The sequence below is a fragment of the Urtica dioica genome, chromosome 12 (assembly GCF_054948205.1).
Source record: "Urtica dioica subsp. dioica isolate 48M chromosome 12, U.dioica_male_clone48M_v1_H2, whole genome shotgun sequence".
Taxonomy (NCBI): domain Eukaryota; kingdom Viridiplantae; phylum Streptophyta; class Magnoliopsida; order Rosales; family Urticaceae; genus Urtica; species Urtica dioica.
In genome coordinates this window covers 10,728,647-10,746,434 of record NC_142767.1, presented here as the reverse complement: position 1 = coordinate 10,746,434, position 17,788 = coordinate 10,728,647, and the positions used below count along the sequence as shown (strand labels likewise).

The 17,788-nt window shown below is 40.4% G+C and overlaps 2 protein-coding genes and 1 long non-coding RNA gene across 4 annotated transcripts in view; 2 read left to right on the top strand and 1 right to left on the bottom strand.

Annotated features, from left to right (window-relative positions):
* The window catches only part of LOC149379071 (putative disease resistance protein At1g50180), a 77,320-nt gene that overhangs the window by 21,235 nt on the left and 38,297 nt on the right, over positions 1–17,788 (bottom strand). The window lies entirely within an intron of this gene.
* On the top strand, positions 11,932–13,844 carry LOC149379076 (pullulanase 1, chloroplastic-like). Of its 2 annotated transcripts, XM_089603789.1 has the most exons (6): positions 11,932–11,951; positions 12,019–12,273; positions 12,398–12,539; positions 12,623–12,675; positions 12,762–12,870; positions 13,346–13,844. In XM_089603789.1, exons 2-6 carry the CDS (start codon positions 12,034–12,036, stop codon positions 13,690–13,692), a joined length of 891 nt encoding a protein of 296 aa, XP_089459915.1. In that variant the 5' UTR covers positions 11,932–11,951; positions 12,019–12,033; the 3' UTR covers positions 13,693–13,844. The 2 variants fall into 2 exon arrangements, with proteins under 2 accessions (XP_089459915.1, XP_089459914.1); XM_089603788.1 differs by lacking the exon at positions 11,932–11,951 and having other exon boundaries at positions 11,958–12,273; positions 13,346–13,842.
* Positions 15,437–16,922, top strand: LOC149379075 (uncharacterized). Its single transcript, XR_016294267.1, has 3 exons — positions 15,437–16,287; positions 16,406–16,586; positions 16,704–16,922. It is a non-coding gene; the product is annotated as an uncharacterized LOC149379075 (long non-coding RNA).

The window sequence follows — 17,788 nt, the reverse complement described above, 5'->3', positions numbered from 1 at the left end:
AGCCGACAAGAGACACAACCGGATTCTTGAAGATCTAGCCTGGTTGGGGTTCCGGGACTGCACCACCACCTCCTCATTTTCGGCCAGAAAGTGGGCGACAACCTACTATTCCGGAAATGAAGAATCTGAAATTGAAACAACGATTAGGACGTGGTCCTAACGACGGTGACAATGATGGTGGCGGTGGGGACTTTGGCAGGTATCCTGCTAGTCAAGATGTTGGAGGTGGTAATGGTGGTGGCCAACCTTACGATCCGTGGACTATGGAGCAAGGTTATCAAGCCACACAAGATTCAGATCATGGGTCACAGCGTCAAAGATCTGACAGGTTAGTGTATTGACATTTATTCATGTCGGAGTTCTCAAACAATGTATGTATGATTAATATGGAAAGTAATATATTATATGTTGAACAGACCCGGAGACTACTTTGACTTTGAGACCGGATCGTATTACGGTAGAACATAGAGAGAGCGCTCGCGCATTACATGTCTTTTGGTAGTGATTACGGCGGTAACTTTCAACAAGGATATGGAGCGTACACGTCCTCTGGTAGTGAATACGGTGTCGACCACTTGATGTCTCAGTTCGACACAATGCCATTCACTACGTCAGACATACAGAGTGACGGTTCGTATACTTGTCCTTCTTACTTACCCTAATCGGTTCGGTGCCAAGCACATTACAGCCTGTGTACTAGGATGTCCACTAATAAGTGAAGCCGTGGGATACGATCAAGCCGATTGCGACAGGCATGTTCAAAACTTCCAACAATCGTACAAGGGGAATTTCACTTGGTCCCAATATTACGAGCTTGAAGAAAACCAACCGAGTTTTATCCAACCGGGATTCTATTGATACTTTTCATTTGCTATTGTAACTATATGTTTGTAAAACATATTTATTTCATGAACAATTTGGTAGTATGTCATTCAGTATGAAACATTTATGCTAGATATGTATGATTTGAAGTGTTTTAAATTTGGACTATATTTACAAATATATATGTATTCTTTTGTTTCACCACATTATTTCCGTTCGGTTTTCCATACGCACGTCGGTTTTCCATCGAAAACGGCATTTTATTTGCCTTTTTCACATTTTTTCCGTTCGGTTTTCCATTGGCACGACGATTTTCAGTAAATCAAGAGGCTCGAAACGAAAACGAAATCGACATTTGAAACCTTGGTTTAGACCACCAAAAATATCGATATTAACTTGCAAGGGCACTTAGCTGCTCAGCCAAAACTACACGGTGGCAAATTCAATAAGATAGATTAAATAATGCATAAAAAAATCTTAATTGGAATTATATCAAACTTATATATTTTAGAAAAAAAAATACCCTTAGACTCAATTTATAGAAAATTACTCTTAACTTCCATCTTTACTCTCAATATCGTTCATTATTTGCTCTCAATTTCAAGGGAAATGGCCCTAAGTACTACCAATTTTCATAATTTGGACCAAAATATGGAAGTCCATGTTTTGGACAAGAACAGTAGTTGGTCAGCTGAGGAAGTACAATTTTGCCCTTTTGTAAACATACCCACACCACACACACACGTGAAAACTAATAAATTAATAATAAAAAAAAAATTCTCCCCAGTCTCTCTCTACATACCCGCCATCTCTCTCCTAACTTTCTGGCGAAATCGACGCTATAACCACCGCGCGAGTTTCTGCAAGTCCGGCCAAAACCTGCTCCGTCGCGAGTCGTCCTCTGCCTCCGACGCACGACTCCGAGCTCAGCCCAGTCCGACCGAAAAGAGGAGAATCGCGAGCTCCGAGCCTCTCTTTTCTTCGCCGCGTGACTCGGCCGAGACAAAGGAAACGCGAGATCCACCGACTCCAGACCAAGGAAAAGCCATCAGTGGAGCTTTTGACGAAGCTCCGACGAGCCTGAGAACATCCGTCGAGCCAGAGGGGACCGTCGAACCAAGAGATCGACTGAGAAAAGATTGGAGGAACTCTGAAATGGTTTTTTTTTTTTTTTTGTATTGTCGGAGCTGACGTACAAGTCTACAATTTCATTTATTGTAGACTTTGTAATAAATGAAATTGTAGACTTGTATGTCTACACTGACAGTATTTTGTAGACAAGTATGTCTACAATTACTATATTTGTAGACATACTAGTCTACAATTTCATTTATTGTAGACTTCTATGTCTACAATAAATGAAATTGTAGACTTGTATGTCTACAATAAATGAAATTGACTTGTATGTCTATAATTTAAGACGTTGTAAACTTGTATGACAGCTCCGACAAAATAAACTATTTTTTACCCAAACACACGAACGAACCCATAAATATGAAACGCAGAAACGCGAATGAAACCCATAAACATGAAACCTAGAAATACACACGAACGAAATACGAAACCCGTACGTCAACAACGAAACTCATACAAAAAAAACACGAACGAAACCCACCCAGAAATTCCCAGATTTCGTTCGCCAACATGAAGAGATAAAATTTACCTCATCGGCGACGATGACGACGGACAAACCACTGGCGACGACCAACAGAAAAATGCAAGGTTTTTTTTTTTGTTTTTTTTTTTTAAATCTCAAATGAACGAAAGAAGAAAAAAAGAGGAGAAAGAGAGAGCTCTGAAACAATAAACGAGGAGAGAGAGAGAGAGAGAGAGAGAGAGAGAGAGAGCTGAGAGCAAGTTTGATGGAAATGGACAAAATAAAAAACTAAAGAGCATTTAAGACTTTTCTCACATGGTCAGGTAGTGTTTTTGTCCAAAAATAATGACCAAAATATTTTGGTCAAAAGTATCAAAAAGACTACTATATAAGGCCATTTCCCCAATTTCAATTTCGAAAGTCCAATAATCTTATTCAAAATATATTTTTCAAACTAAAAAGTGAAGCTTAATTAAGTATGAAATAAATTTGTGTTTTTTTTTCTTCTTGGTTTTGGATGATTTTTTTTTCTTTAAACATTCTTGAATATATGTTGGAAGACAGTAAATTATGTCGTATCATGTAGCATTTAGTGGAAAAAAAAATAATTATTAAGAAAATCCATAAACGCTCAACGACTGAATATGCAACCAAACTTCATCATTTTAATTAGGGGGAAAACCCCTAAAGAGGCTTAACAATACTCGACGACATTATACTACATAGAATTACAAAATTTAATTTCTTTTAAACAAAAAAAGGATCAACTCTCATCATCCAAAAACACGATTTAGTTTTTTTTATGAAGATATTTAACAATTTTTGGTATGAAACTTTAAGAGAAATCATAGAAATTAGGCCATTTGAAACATTAAAATTTTAAAATAGCCAACGTTTGATTCTTTTTTAACGAACTAGCGTGACAATCTAACCAAAATTTCAATCCAAATTATACCATTGAATATATGTATTTAATTCAAAAAACATTTAGTTGTTTTATTTTTAGAAAGAATAGTTACATGTGATTGTTTTTATTTTAAAGCTCTTATTTTTCTCTATACATAGCCTCTCTCTTTCTCTCTCACGTGCAGTCACACACATCCATCAGAATGCTAATTATGCTATCATCTCATTCCTTATTTTTTTTCTTTACATAACTCTCTCTCTCTCTCTCTCTCTCTCTCTCTCTCTCTCTCTCACGTGGAATAACACGTCCATCAGAATGCCAATTATAATATCATCTGTTTAAAATACAATTAAATAAAATACTGCATAGTAACCCCTTGCTCCTTCGTCGGCCGATGGCAGCACGGAAGCACCGCCCATCGAGGTGGCGGCCGGCAAGACATCGTTGAAGATACGCATGGGACTAAATATGTGCTCTAGACGGAGGCGGGGTGCAAAGGCCGATTGGGGACTTGCACGACGGTCTGAGCAAGTATGAGTGTCACATCATTCGAGAGGAGCACCGCGTCGATAATAATTGATTCTAAAAATAATCAATAATTTTTGTCAATAGGTTTTCTACGTTAATAATCGTTAATTTGTATTAATATGTGTTATGTCGTCTTTTCCTTATGGTAAAAACGACGCCTCAATTGCAAAAACGACGTTGCAATATAAAAGGACAATTTAGTCAAATGCTAAAAATACGCATGACTAAAAACAAGCGACAAGCGAATTTTCAACAAGCGACAAGCGACAAGCGAATTTTCAACAAGCGACAAGCGAATTTTCAACAAGCGACAAGCGAATTTTCAACAAGCGACAAGCGACAAGCGAATTTTCAACAAGCGACAAACGAATTTTCAACAAGCGACAAGCGAATTTTCAACAAGCGACAAGCGACAAGCGAATTTTCAACAAGCGACAAGCGAATTTTCAACAAGCGGCATGTTTTCCCTATAAATAGCTCACTCACACAAATCAAAATGGGAGGGACTCGGAACAGAGAATCCTTTGAACTCAAAATTCTCTCAACCCCAGAGACTCTCAACCCCAGAATTCTCTCAGCCAAATACTCTCCCAACTTCAAAATTATCCCGGATCATAGACAAAAACCGAGAGCCACCTCTCGGCGGGAGGAAGAAAAACAAAAATCCAAGAATCCATTCACATAGCAAACACACTCGCCCTGAACTACGTCATGACCTGATCCCGCAAAGCGGGTACGTAGGCAGCTCACGAAGAGCACGGTTACGCCCCCCAGGATCGACCTCCAGCCAGGTTCGACCTCGAGGCGAGCTCGACCCCCCAGGCGAGCTCCACCTCCAGGCAGGCTCGACCTCCAGGCGAGCTCGACCCCCCCAGACGAGCTCAACCTCCAGGCAGGCTCGACCTCCAGCCAGGCTCGACCTCCAGGCCAGGCTCGACCTCCAGGCGAGCTCGACCCCCCAAGCGAGCTCAACCTCCAGCCAGGGTCGACCTCCAGGCGAGTTCGACCCCCCCAGGCGAGCTCAACCTCCAGGCAGGCTCGACCTCCAGGCCAGGCTCGACCTCCAGGCGAGCTCGACCTCCAGCCAGGGTCGACCTCCAGGCCAGACTCGACCTCCAGGCGAGCTCAACCTCCAGGCAGGCTCGACCTCCAGCCAGGGTCGACCTCTAGGCGAGCTCGACCTCCAGCCAGGGTCGACCTCCAGGCCAGACTCGACCTCCAGGCGAGCTCGACCTCCAGGCGAGCTCGACTTCCAGGCAAGCTCGACCTCCAGCCAGGGCCGACCTCCAGGCCAGGCTCGACCTCCAGGCGAGCTCAACCTCCAGGCAGGCTCGACCTCCAACCAGGGTCGACCTCCAGGCCAGGCTCGACCTCCAGGCGAGCTCGACCTCCAGGCGAGCTCGACCTCCAGGCAGGCTCAACCTCCAGGCCAGGATACAAAGACGAAGAACGCATTCACTAGTACAATTAATAGCATCAGGTGCGACTTTTGTCGCACCTGAAAGCACCAATGTCGCACCTGAAAGTATCATCAGGTGCGACTTTAGATGCGACAAAGTCGCATCTGAAAGTGCGCACCTGATGATTTTAGGTGCGACTTGTCGCACCAAACGTCGCACCTAAATATCCTCCAAAATAAGATATTAAAGCGTGAATTATAGTATCAGATGCGACTAGTCGCATCTGATACCTTCGCGGTAAAAGTATCAGATGCGACTAGTCGCATCTGATAGCAATTCCCTGCCTAATATTTTGGCGGGTGTTAGTACAATCAGATGCGACCAGTCGCATCTGATACTCTTCCCACGAAGGTATCAGATACGACTAGTCGCATCTGATTGTCTGTAGTTTTATTTTTAAAATGCTGATTCTAATAGAATCAGCCTATTAAATATATAAAAATTATAATTTAAAAAATTATTTAAAAACTAATTAAATAATTTTTTTGTTAAATTAAATAAATAATTTGAATAATATTAATTAGAATAATTATATAAATCATTTAATAGAAATTCTAATATTAGATTCATAAAATTTGATAATTTACGTTCAATAAATTAAAAAAATTACAATCTATTCTTTTTGTTTCCCTTTTTCATTCGAAGTCTGCCAATTCTGGAATGCACGGCCTCCTCTTCCGCCAGATCTTGCTCGTGTGCCTTGGCGGCCTGGTGCGCTGCCGCTCGAACGATGTCGCTGAAATTCTACCGAACCTGGCGTCTGATCAGCATTTGGCATTGAAGCGGATGTCGGCGTCTAAACATTCGGCATTGAAGCGGATGGCGGCGTCTGAACATTCGGCATTGAAGCTGATGGCGGCATCGTCCCAAGGTGCATCATCGCGGGGCATGTCTGCATGGGAGACGGATGCTGCTGTGTGTAGGCAACGAACTGTCGCTGAAACGCCTCCATCTGAGCTTGTTGTGCGGCCAACGCTGCTTGTAGCTCGCTAATCACTGGATCTGGAACGCGCGTCGATGAAGAACCTGAGGATGAGCTGTCGTCCTGAGCCTGAGCCAAGAGATACGAGGATCTCGGGATCGAGGGACCTATCCCGACATACCAATCTCGACGTTGCCCGAGAACAGTATCCATCGCGTACTGCTCCGCCTGGTCTATGTCAAACGTTTGGCCTGACTCCACTGCTTGTCGCTGCATATCCTCGACTTGAGTCATAATTCGCGCCTTCAAACATATGTTAAAAAAATTATTAAGATTATCGAAACTTGATTATTAAGTAATTAACACAAGTAACTTACAAATGCTTGTTGCGCCCAAGCTGTCGTCCAATTGCCTTGATCATCTTGATGTTTTTTCTCCCACGTGTTTAACGCCGAGGCCAAAGTCCCATCTTCCCTACTCTGCAGTTCTTATGAAAATATGAGTAATGTATTTATTGCAAAAAAAAAATTACAAAATTAGAATAAACTTACGTTCAAATGTCGATGAGCCAAAAAAGAAATCGACCCTTGTGTGGACTTCGTTTTCTTGTTCTTTGAATTGTCTCTGTTGCGAGTAGACTTTTTCTGCACATATTAAATTGCGTTATAATTCGATTTCATAGAAGATAACATAATTTTTTTGAATTATACATTACCTTCCAATCGTCAGTTGCGAACACCTCTATCACCTTCTCCCAATCGTCTTTTTGATATCCTTTTGGGATTTCTTTCTTGGCGACATTCATTTGCCCACAACATTTTCCTAAGAAAGTCCCTGATAATCTAGACTTTTGGTTGCGCCTCATTCGCTTTGCATCGCGAATGATAGTCTGGTCAATCTGATGACGATAGCAATCCGCCGGAAGCAGCTCCTCGGTCTCATCATCCTTGTACACGAAAGTGTACTCGGAATGAAGTGCGCTCAGAATATTGCCCAACATCTGGGGCGTCACTTCGTTCCAATCATGAAGTGTGACCGGGATATGGACTTTCACAAAAGCGCCGACGCGGTTGTTGAATACTCCTACCTTTTTATTGTTTTTCTTACGTCCTGGTAGAAAGTTTGGTTGATTGTGTCATACCTAACAACTTTCGCACCGGGTACCCTAAGCGCTGCTTTTGCCGAAGTAGAGCCGGTTGTTGGCCCCCTTGTTTTCTTAGGACCTTGGGAACCCGGTGTCTCTAGCGGAGACTCATCTCCACCTGCTCCTGAACGGTGTAGCGGAGACTCATCTCCACCTGCATCTGACATTCTATAAGATGTGAACAATATTAGTAAATAAATATTAGTTTTCTATTTAAATAAAACGTGGACGGCACCACGGATTTTATTATTAACAAACCTCACATATGGCGGAGAGGAAAAACGTGGTTACATTATATAGTAAATAAACATACAAAAAAGATATTACTCATTCATCGTCATCTATGCCTATAATGTTAATATCATCTTCTATATCGACATCAACATCTTCTCCCTAAAAAACGACCCGTCTCTCATTTTCATCATCGTCTTCTTCATCATCGTCAACGACAGTCACTAACTCAGCTTCATCGATTTCGTGTCGATGATTCAAACGCTCGATGTTTGACAACTCTATAGTCAATGGGATCGAGGCTGAGTTGGAGGGGTCAACTTCAGAAATGTCCCAAATCCCTCGATGATTGCATTCCTGGACGATTTCCCAGTCGCCGCCTTTAACAAGATCTTCGATGTAAAAAACTTGTTTGACTTGAGTCGCGAGTACGTACGGCTCCTCTTTAAACCACTGTTTCGCAGTATAAGCACTTGTTTCTCCAGTAGTCTTATCGGTGTGCACTAGTCGGTTTGCATGATACTTGTCACCGTACCAAATACATTTGAACAATACAACACTACAGTTATGCCTATAGTTCACGACGATGACGTCTTCCATTCGACCATAGTAACTGAAATCATCCACAAGTACACATACACCGCTATTTTGAGTGACTCGTTGATTATCGCGACGACGAGTGATGAACTTCACGCCATTTACAAAGCAGCTCGGATATTGATAGGCGACTTGAAGGGAATCGATAGAAAGCGAATAGAGCTCGTCAGACACGTCAGAACCACTAGCTTTCATATCAAAAATCTGATTACGAAAGAAAGCATTGATTAGCACTTGTGCGTTTATCAAAAAATTGCATTGATATTGTGTTATTACCTTCTTCTCAAACCAAATTTTGAACCTCTTTCTATGCTCCGTTTCAATATCGCGAACTCCAGATTCGCTCAAGAGATCCAAATGCTCGCTGTTATTAAAAACATTACTTCAATAGCAATATATAAAAAGAATGAATTGAAACACATTCCCAACGATAACTTACGTCAAATATGGATCTACTTCAGGACAGTTGGTATAGATGTACCACTCTGCGTTCTCTTTCTGTTCATCGTCTAATACTATCGGTTTCATCATCCCATAAGGCACACACATCTCGGATCGAAAAACAGAGAGCTCTCGCACTTGAACTTCATCTACACTTTTTTTTATCTTCAAGATACCTTGCAACGAACATTAGAGCTTCTTCTACAACATAAGCTTCCGCAATAGAGCCTTCTGGTCTAGCTCTATTTTTTACAAAATGTTTTAACGTCCCAAGGTATCTCTCAAATGGGTACATCCACCGCATATGCACCGGGCCGCCATACAACGCTTCATCTGGTAGATGAATCGCCACGTGAATCATGATCGTGAAAAAAGCTGGTGGAAATTACATCTCAAGCTTACACAAGATCTCGATGATAGACTCTTGCGCATTTTCAAGATCCTCTACTCTCAAGGTTCTCAAACTTATCAGCTTGCAAAAGTTGCAAAGCTCGGAGATCGTCTGATGTATTTCTTTTGGCACAAAAGGACGAATACCAACAGCCAACAACCTCTGCAAGATCACGTGGCAATCATGCAACTTCAAACCTGTGAGCTTTCCATCAGCAGTCACATTTTTCTTCAAATTCCCAGCGACCCCATCTGGAAATTTGACAGATTGGAGGAACTCGGTAAATCGCTGCCTCTGAACAAGGGTTAAGGTGTACGATGCTCGCGGTTTGTACCACGAATCCCCTTGTTTTTCAAGTGGAGAGCGGTCTTGATGCCCAAATCCATCAAATCAAACCTCGCCTTATCTGTGTCGTAGTTCTTCTTTTCTAAGCTGAGCAAGGTTCTGAGAAGATTCTCGCACACGTTCTTCTCTATGTGCATGAAGTCCATGTTATGCTTCAACTCTAAATCTGACCAGTACGGCAACTCGTAAAAGATGCTTTTCTTGGCCCAATTTAGTTCGCACTCGGCTCGCACCTGATAATTCTTCAGGTGCGACTAGTCGCATCTGATAATTCTTCAGGTGCGACTAGTCGCACCGGATTATAATTAAAAAAAATAATAATTTCATTCGCCACGTCAGATTAATGAAATAAAAGAGGGGGATTTGAGGCCCGCCTAAAATTTAAAACTATCTGATGCGACATAGTCGCACCTGAAAGTTTCATCATATTTTCAGGTGCGACTAGTCGCATCGGATTGTCAAAATCAAAAGACAATTTGAGCGAATTTTTTCGGCTTCTGATTGACTATCAGATGCGACTAGTCGCATCTAAAAGTTATTTAGATGCGACTTTTAGATGCGACTAGTCGCATCTGATAGTCTTGCGCATCAGAAAATCAATTTTGTAGTAGTGATTCCCGACGAAGAAGAAGACAAAGTATTATTTCCCTCTTTGCGATTCTAAGATCCTCTGAAGCTCTTGGACGCTTTGGGCTTTGTCCCGAACTTCCTTGAGCCCTTTGGACTCTCGGAAAGTAATTTGGGCCGATCCAATACTAGGCACGTGACTATTCCAGGCACACCACGTGTCCTCAAATGTTAAATCCAAAAACGGCTTAACAATATGCGGTCATTTACATCAACATATTTGTCTTCTTTGATGGCAATAACTGTAAATTTTCGTTAATAATCGTTAATAGTCTATGGATATATACGTTTCTTAGTTTTTAATTGTTAATAATTGTAAATTGTCGTTAGTAATTTTAGCCTTCTGAGTATGTTTTATGTTTTTATTCAAAAATTTGTTGTAAATAATTGTTAATTATCGTTTCCCATTTTGAATTTCTGCAATTCCAATTGGAATTTTTTTCCCGGTAGTTTGCTTGTTTTTTTTTAAGTATTAATTGATGCCTGCTTGAATTAGGGAATCAGTTGCACGATTATTTCTTTCTTTTTTATTTTGTCCTTAAATAATATCACATTATTTGGGCGGGAGTTTTTATAAGGGCATTTATGTAAAAACTAGGCAATTAATTAGTATAGTTGGCTAGTATTTAAACTTATTCAAAACGTTGGTTAGATTGAAATTTCAATGTTTCATTTTGGCTAACTTAAATTTTTAAGTGCCCAAACTTAAATGTGATTATTGAACTTATGTAAGGGAAATGGAGAAAAAAAATGAGAGATAAATGAAGTTGAGATTAAAAATGAGAATTAGGAAGTGAAAAAATGGTGAAATATGAAGGTCAATATCAGTTTTGTCCAAAATAGAAAACATATACTTAGTTTTGTTATTACAAAAAGGTAGCTAAATAGTTAATTTAAAGTAATGAACTTATAAAATAGCTAAAATTTGTGTAAAATAGTCAAAATATTCAATAATCAGATTTTTTTATTTATTTTTTAAGTGATCAATTATTTATAATAATTAAAAAAATTAATCTTGTGCCAATTTTTTTTACAATCTAATTTAGGTTATTTTGCTAAAAATTTAAAATTTTGAATATTTTACTAATCAATTTATTTCAAATTTCTAGTATAGTTTTTCCTTACAAAAATATATAGTATTTGACTCATTTTTTATGTATAAGTAAGTTCAATTTTTCTTGTGATTTTTAGCGACTAAGACCAACTCCACCCGATAACACCATTTTCTACTCTATTTTACAGTACATGTCACATCAAACACTATCTCATCTCCAATCGAACTCTATTTTTTACACCAAATTGAAATATTAATTTTATATTCAACTTTCTCTTATATATTTATATACCCTTATATTTATTTAATATCTTTCTATTATACCACTTATTTATTATTTAATAATGAAGTATTACTCCATAAAATTATTCAAAATACAAATTAACACAAAGTAAACTTAATATTTATTAAAAACAAAATACAATACAAAACAAATAACATAAAATAAAATAAAGTACAATTACACATAGAATATCTTCCCGACTACTAGTTTATGTATTGTAAATTTATTTTTAATTTTATTTTGTTGCATTTTGTTTTTTTTCTTTATTTTAATGTTCTTTTTTTTTACATTTCGATGTCGTTGTAATGTTATTTTATTTCTCTTTTAAAATTAATGTCGTTTTAGTTTTTCCCAAACTCCAAATGTTAATGTTGTATTTGAAAATAAATTTAATGAATAATTTAAGGATAAATATGATATAATTTTATAAATCAATACAAATATATAAATTATAAACTTTATAGGGACTAAAAAAATATTTTAGTGTAGGGAATAGTGACTTATGGTCTAACAACAAACAAAATATTGTATAGTGGTTTGAAAAATATCAGGAGATCAGAGACAAACTAGGAATGAGTAATGACGAATGAGTGACGAGAGGGGTATGTTTTGTTTTGCCATATAGGCTTGACGTGCCTTTTTCGTGAAATGAATGAAAGCTCCTTTTAGGGAAAGAGAAGAGTGATGATGGTTGGTTCAGTGACACGTGTCTTCTCTCAACTTTTGCGACCACCATCTCCCACCGCATTCACTTCCAACCGCCCTTTCCCGCCACCGCGCCAACTGACTATTGTTTCCTCTTCAAAACGACGTCGTTTTGAACACTCCCACATCGTACGATCCTGGCTCAGCTCTCCCCGGCTCCGCTGCGTCTCTGCGTCCTCTTCCATGCCCTCCGTCCACGCTTCTCTTTCGATCTCTCAGGTTCACTTTCTTCTCTCTCTCGCTCTCCGTGCCCTGATTTCTCGAAATGTGGATTCGAGAATCGCTGAACCACCTAAGCATCGTTTCGTTTTTATCATTTTTCTGTCAATGTGGTTGGTCTCAGGAGTGTTCGCTGTTGTACTCGAGAGCGTTCTGGGTCTCCGAGTCGATCATCGCATGGAATTTGGATGTTGGCGATGGCTATTGCTGTCTTTTCGCCAGCGATAGAGCGGGCTTGTCTGCTGCAGAAATTGATGGGATTCGAGGTCCGGACTCATGGCGTTTTATATAACCTAAAGATTATTAGTGCTCTGTTTTGATAAAAATATGTTATTTTTGTAACTTACAGGTGAAGACGTGAAAATCAAGCTCGAAAAAGAAATCGGTGGACTTCCTCAAAATGTGAACTCAAATTAGACTTATTGCTACTTTGATCTGTATATATATGATTAGAAATGGTAATGTACTTGTGAGTTTTATGTTTATAGGTGATTGAAAAGTTCCCTCATATCCGTGATTATGGAGCTTACAGAGTGCCACCTGGTTTGGATACCAAAGCTCTGCTCAAGTCCCAATTGGCCGTCGCGGCTTTTGATGGTGAGTGAACTCGTTATTTAATTTTCTTCCATGCTCAGCTTTTAATTCAATGAACATTGTGCTGTTAGAATAAGATCAGTATGTCTGTCTGGTTTTGATCTAGAATCGCAACTGTCTTGTTCGGTTATCTACACAAATCGCGAGTCTTGAAAAGTGTATCGATGAATTATAATCCGCAAGTTTTAGGCCTTAAGTAGCCCCTCAATATATTTATCTTATGTTTAATTTTCTTCACTATTTTAGCTAGTGTTGCATTTAAAAATCATGCATAGGCCCGCCTAAAAACAAAGTCCTAGCTCCCCCCTAAAATTTACTCCAAGCTCTCTCCTCTTTTCCTTTCTCTCTCGGACTTTTCATTTGAACCTAGCCTAAGTTTTTTCATCGCTGTTTTCACGAACAAGTTTGTGCTGCAACTCAGCAACGATTAAGGCCTAAAGCTTTAGTCTCATGACTTGCTGGTTCTCATTTTCTACAGCTGATGGGAAATGCAGCGGCGCTACTGGTTTGCAGTTGGGTGGCGTGTTAGATGAATTGTTCTCTTATGGTGACCCGCTTAATGCGATTTACTCTGATGATGCTATATCACTTTTCCTCTGGCCACCAACTGCCCAAGTTTTTTTTAAAAAAGAAACTCGTCCTTTATTAAAAAAACGGCTCAGCCAAAAAGATTACAGCAAAATTAGAGCTGAAAAGAACCCAAAACCAGCTCCGAAAGAGCGAGGAAAAAACCCGTACAACAGATTACATAGCACTGACCCAATCCCTACCCAGATCTGTAAGAGAAAACGCCCCAAAAACTTTACTATTAGAGTGAAGCCATAAGGCAATACAGGTGTTAATTCTGTCGATCAACTTATCCCTGTTCCAAGCCTCGTCGTTAAAAATCCGGTTGTTCCTGGAAGTCCAGATGCACCACAAAGAAGATAAAACTCCAGCCTTTGACGCTTCAATCCATTTGTCGTTGCGTCCTGTCGTCACGTGGATCCGAAGCAGCCCTTCGATAGAAACAGGCAAGGTTTGGATGCCCAATTTTTGAAACAGCCATTCCCAGATTAACACCGCCACGGGACAAAGGATAAAAAGGTGCTTGGCAACAAAGTCATATGCGGGTTAATCTTTTGAACCCGATCAGCCGTATTGACTCTGTTGAGCGCCAGTTGCCATGCGAAGACCTGGACTTTACTCGGGACCGGAGACTTCCAGACCGTCTCGAAAAAAGGAGCAAAAGCATGTTCCCCCTCATCTGAGAGATCAGCCACCATGGACTTCACCGAAAAATCTTCCTTGTCGCCTAACCAAACTCGGCGATCTCCGACACCTTCCCAAAGCCTAAAGGACTCCAAAGAATCCATCAAAACCGCAGCTTCACAAGATTCCCTATCCGTTAGATTCTTGGGAAAGCAGAAATCCCAATTGACAAGGTCGGGGTTTTCGGGTGAGAGAGAGCAAAACTTTGGACATTCCCATTCTTGATCGGGCATAACCTGGCCAGCCCCGGGAAACGGTCCTTGAAACATCTATCACCAACCCATACATCTTCCCAAAACCGAACCATTGACCCGTCTAGAACCTTCCAAGAGACACGGCTGTAAAAAACTTCCCGCACCACAGAAATCGACCTCCACGGACTGCGAAAAGAACGATCTACCGCTACTCCCGGATCCCAACCGTTAGGAAGGGTTCCGTAAATCGTTGAGATCACCTTATGCCATAGAGCATCTTCCTCAAGGGGGAAACGCCAAAGCCATTTAGCAAGGAGCGCAGAATTCTTGTTCACAACACTTCCGAAGCCCAAACCTCCTCTTTCTTTGGTTTTTGAGCAAACATCCCAGGACACGGCCGCTCGCGTTCGCTTCGATTCGAAACCTTCCCAGAAAAAAGATTTCATCAACTTCTCGATCTCATCAGCCACACCTTTCGGCATTTTGAAGATAGACATGAAGTAAGTAGGGAGGGCTGAAAGAACCGATTTAATAAGCGTCATCTTTCCTCCCTTCGAAAGAAAACCCCGTTTCCATCCGGCCAATCTTTTGGACACCTTAGCCAGCACCGGGTCCCAAAAAATTTTCCTTCTAGGGCTGTCCCCTAAAGGCATTCCCAGATAACTGATCGGCCAACTGTCAACTTGGCAGCCCACAGCCCCGGCGATCGCTGAAATCTCCACCTCCGAACAATTAATTCCCACGATACTGCTTTTTTCTATGTTAATGGACAGCCCCGACGCATCGCAAAAGTCCTTAACAATAGAACAAAGAGAAACCCAATTCGACGGATCAGCCTCGCCAAAAACCAACGTATCATCCGCAAACTGAAGGTGGGACAGCTTGACAGCCCCTGAACCGATTCCGATGGCCTTGAAACAACCTCTATCCACTCCTCTAGAGATACGACGCGAAAGGGCATCCGCTACTATAACGAAAAGGAATGGGGATAAGGGATCCCCCTGACGAATGCCTCTTGACCCGACAAATTTTTCTCGAGGTTTTCCATTGACCATCACCGAAAACGTTACCGACTCGACACAACCCCTAACCCATCTTCTCCACCGAGCATCAAAGCCTTTTTTCTCCAAAACGAAATCCAAAAAGGTCCAACTAACCTTGTCGTATGCTTTCTCAAAATCCAACTTTAGGACCGCTCCCTTTCTACGCGCTCGATTGGTTTCTTCCACAACCTCGTTGGCTATAAGGATCAGGTCGGTAATTTGGCGGCCCTTAACAAAAGCCCCCTGATTTTCACTGATCGTTTCAACCATCACCAAAGAGATTCTATTGGCTAAAACTTTCGTGATAATTTTATAGAGGCTTGTGACAAGGCTTATGGGTCTAAAGTCCTTCACTTTGCTAGAGTTTACCTCCTTAGGAATCAAGCAAATAAGAGTTTCGTTGGTGATATTGTTGACTATCCCGCTATTCCAAAATTCTGCGAAGACTTTCACGAGATCAGCCTTGAGCACATCCCAAAAAGTCTGGAAAAAATCGATGGTGAAGCCGTCGGACCCCGGAGACTTGCCTCGTGCACAGCCAAAGACACCTTCCTTAATTTCTTCCTCTGTAAAAGGTCTAGACAGCTCTCCCGCGCTCTCTAAGTCGATAGGCTGCCACAAAACCTCGTCCCAATCTATCGTAGCGGTCGGTTGAGCTGAGAAAAGTGAAGAGAAAAAACCGTTAATCTCCTCGACTATAAGGTTTTCGTTGTCCACTATGGATCCGTCTTCTCTTTCGAGCCTCCAGATAGCGTTCTTAGATTTCCTGGCCGACATAAGAGAGTGGAAGAGACGAGAGTTGCTGTCCCCTTCTTTGGCCCAAGCCACCTTTCCTTTGAGTCTAAGGGATCTCTCTTCATCCTCCAAAATCCCGGCAAGCTTGGTTTTCAGAAGAGATTTCTCGTTACGAAGATCGGCCACCAACTGCCCAAGTATGTTACTCTATAATATGCTTGTCGCTGTTTAGAGTTTTACTCGAGAGTGATTTTTTACTTATATTGTGTCTTCCTGATTTCATCTCTATGTCAACTTGCATCTGTATTGAAACAGGCAATTCGCGCATGCGTTTATAAGGATCCATTGGGTGGAACTCCTACAGAAATTGTTGAGCTTGAAGAGGCTAATGGTGTTTGGAGCACTAAAGGACCCAAATCATGGGACGGTTGCTATTGCGTTTATGAAGTGTCTGTTTATCATCCGAGTTCACTGCAAATGATCCATATGCTAGAGGGTAAGCTGGTCGTCTCCGACAAGAAATAAACAAATTCTATAAAAGAGAAAATGAATGCTATGCAACTGTAAATCAGAACGTTTATGGGGTTTTCTGTGCTTATGTGATCATTGGCAGGCTCTCAGCAGATGGAAACATGACATTGTTTGTCAGTCTTGATTCTGATGCTGTTAAGCCGGAAGGGTGGGATGGATTGGCAAATGAAAAGCTTTATTTACAGTCTTTCTCCGACATAAGTATATATGAATTGCATGTAAGGGATTTCAGGTAACCAAAAAGATCTTCCTTTCTACTAGGAGTTCGTTATTCCTCTCTCTCTCTCTCTCTCTCTCTCTCTCTCTCTCTCTCTATTTCCTATGTTAATGGCTACAAATGTGAAGAGAGAGAGAGAGAGTTGTTTTTCATGCAAAAAACTAGCCGTAAAAATTGCATATTAAATTCAAATTCAATCACTGACTGACTGCCTAAAAATATGAAACCAAAACCCGTTATTGAATTTAATCTATGTAATCGGTCCCCAATTTTAAAAAAAAAAAACCATGTATTTTAATGAAGGATGAAAACAAAATTTTGATCAGCAATAACTATTGACACGTCATCACAATGCCTATTTCTTTATTGCTTTTGAAATGTTGGCCAAATTAAAAAGGGAGCCCGAGCAAAATAGCAAAGTCAAACGTTGTAATTGTCAAAATAGCCAACTTTTGGTTTATTTTTAATGTGTAGCCAAATATACCACATTAACGGTAAAAAATACAAATTTGCCCTTCATTTAAATAATATCAAATCAAAATATTTGGAAGATTCCCGCGTCCAAAAAAGAAAGAAATGAAATTGGAATCGCGTGAATAAATGCCAACTAAAACAGATCCACCGTGATAAATGCATATCTAACAAATCCACCGTGATAAATGCTTATCTTTCAAACACGCAACCAAACCTACACCGCACGAGAAAAAAATTCAAAAAAAAAGTCAGACAAAAAAATTTGAAGCGAGACTGGCGATTGAAATTAACAGATATTAACAGAAATTAACAGGATTGAAAACAAGAATTAACAGAAATTAACATGATTGAAAACAAGATCTTTAACAGGATTGAAAACAAGAATTAACAGGATTGAAAACAAGAATTAACAGAAATTAGCAAGAATTAGCAGAAATTAAACAAGAATTAACACCAGATCGTCAAACAGCAATTAA

Excerpts from the sequence above, each read along its gene's own strand:
- LOC149379076 (XM_089603789.1), top strand. The coding sequence starts at position 12,034 with ATGATGGTTGGTTCAGTGACACGTGTCTTCTCTCAACTTTTGCGACCA. Across the intron at positions 12,274-12,397 it reads CTTCTCTTTCGATCTCTCAG|GAGTGTTCGCTGTTGTACTC; the intron begins GTTCACTTTCTT and ends GGTTGGTCTCAG. Across the intron at positions 12,540-12,622 it reads AGAAATTGATGGGATTCGAG|GTGAAGACGTGAAAATCAAG; the intron begins GTCCGGACTCAT and ends TGTAACTTACAG.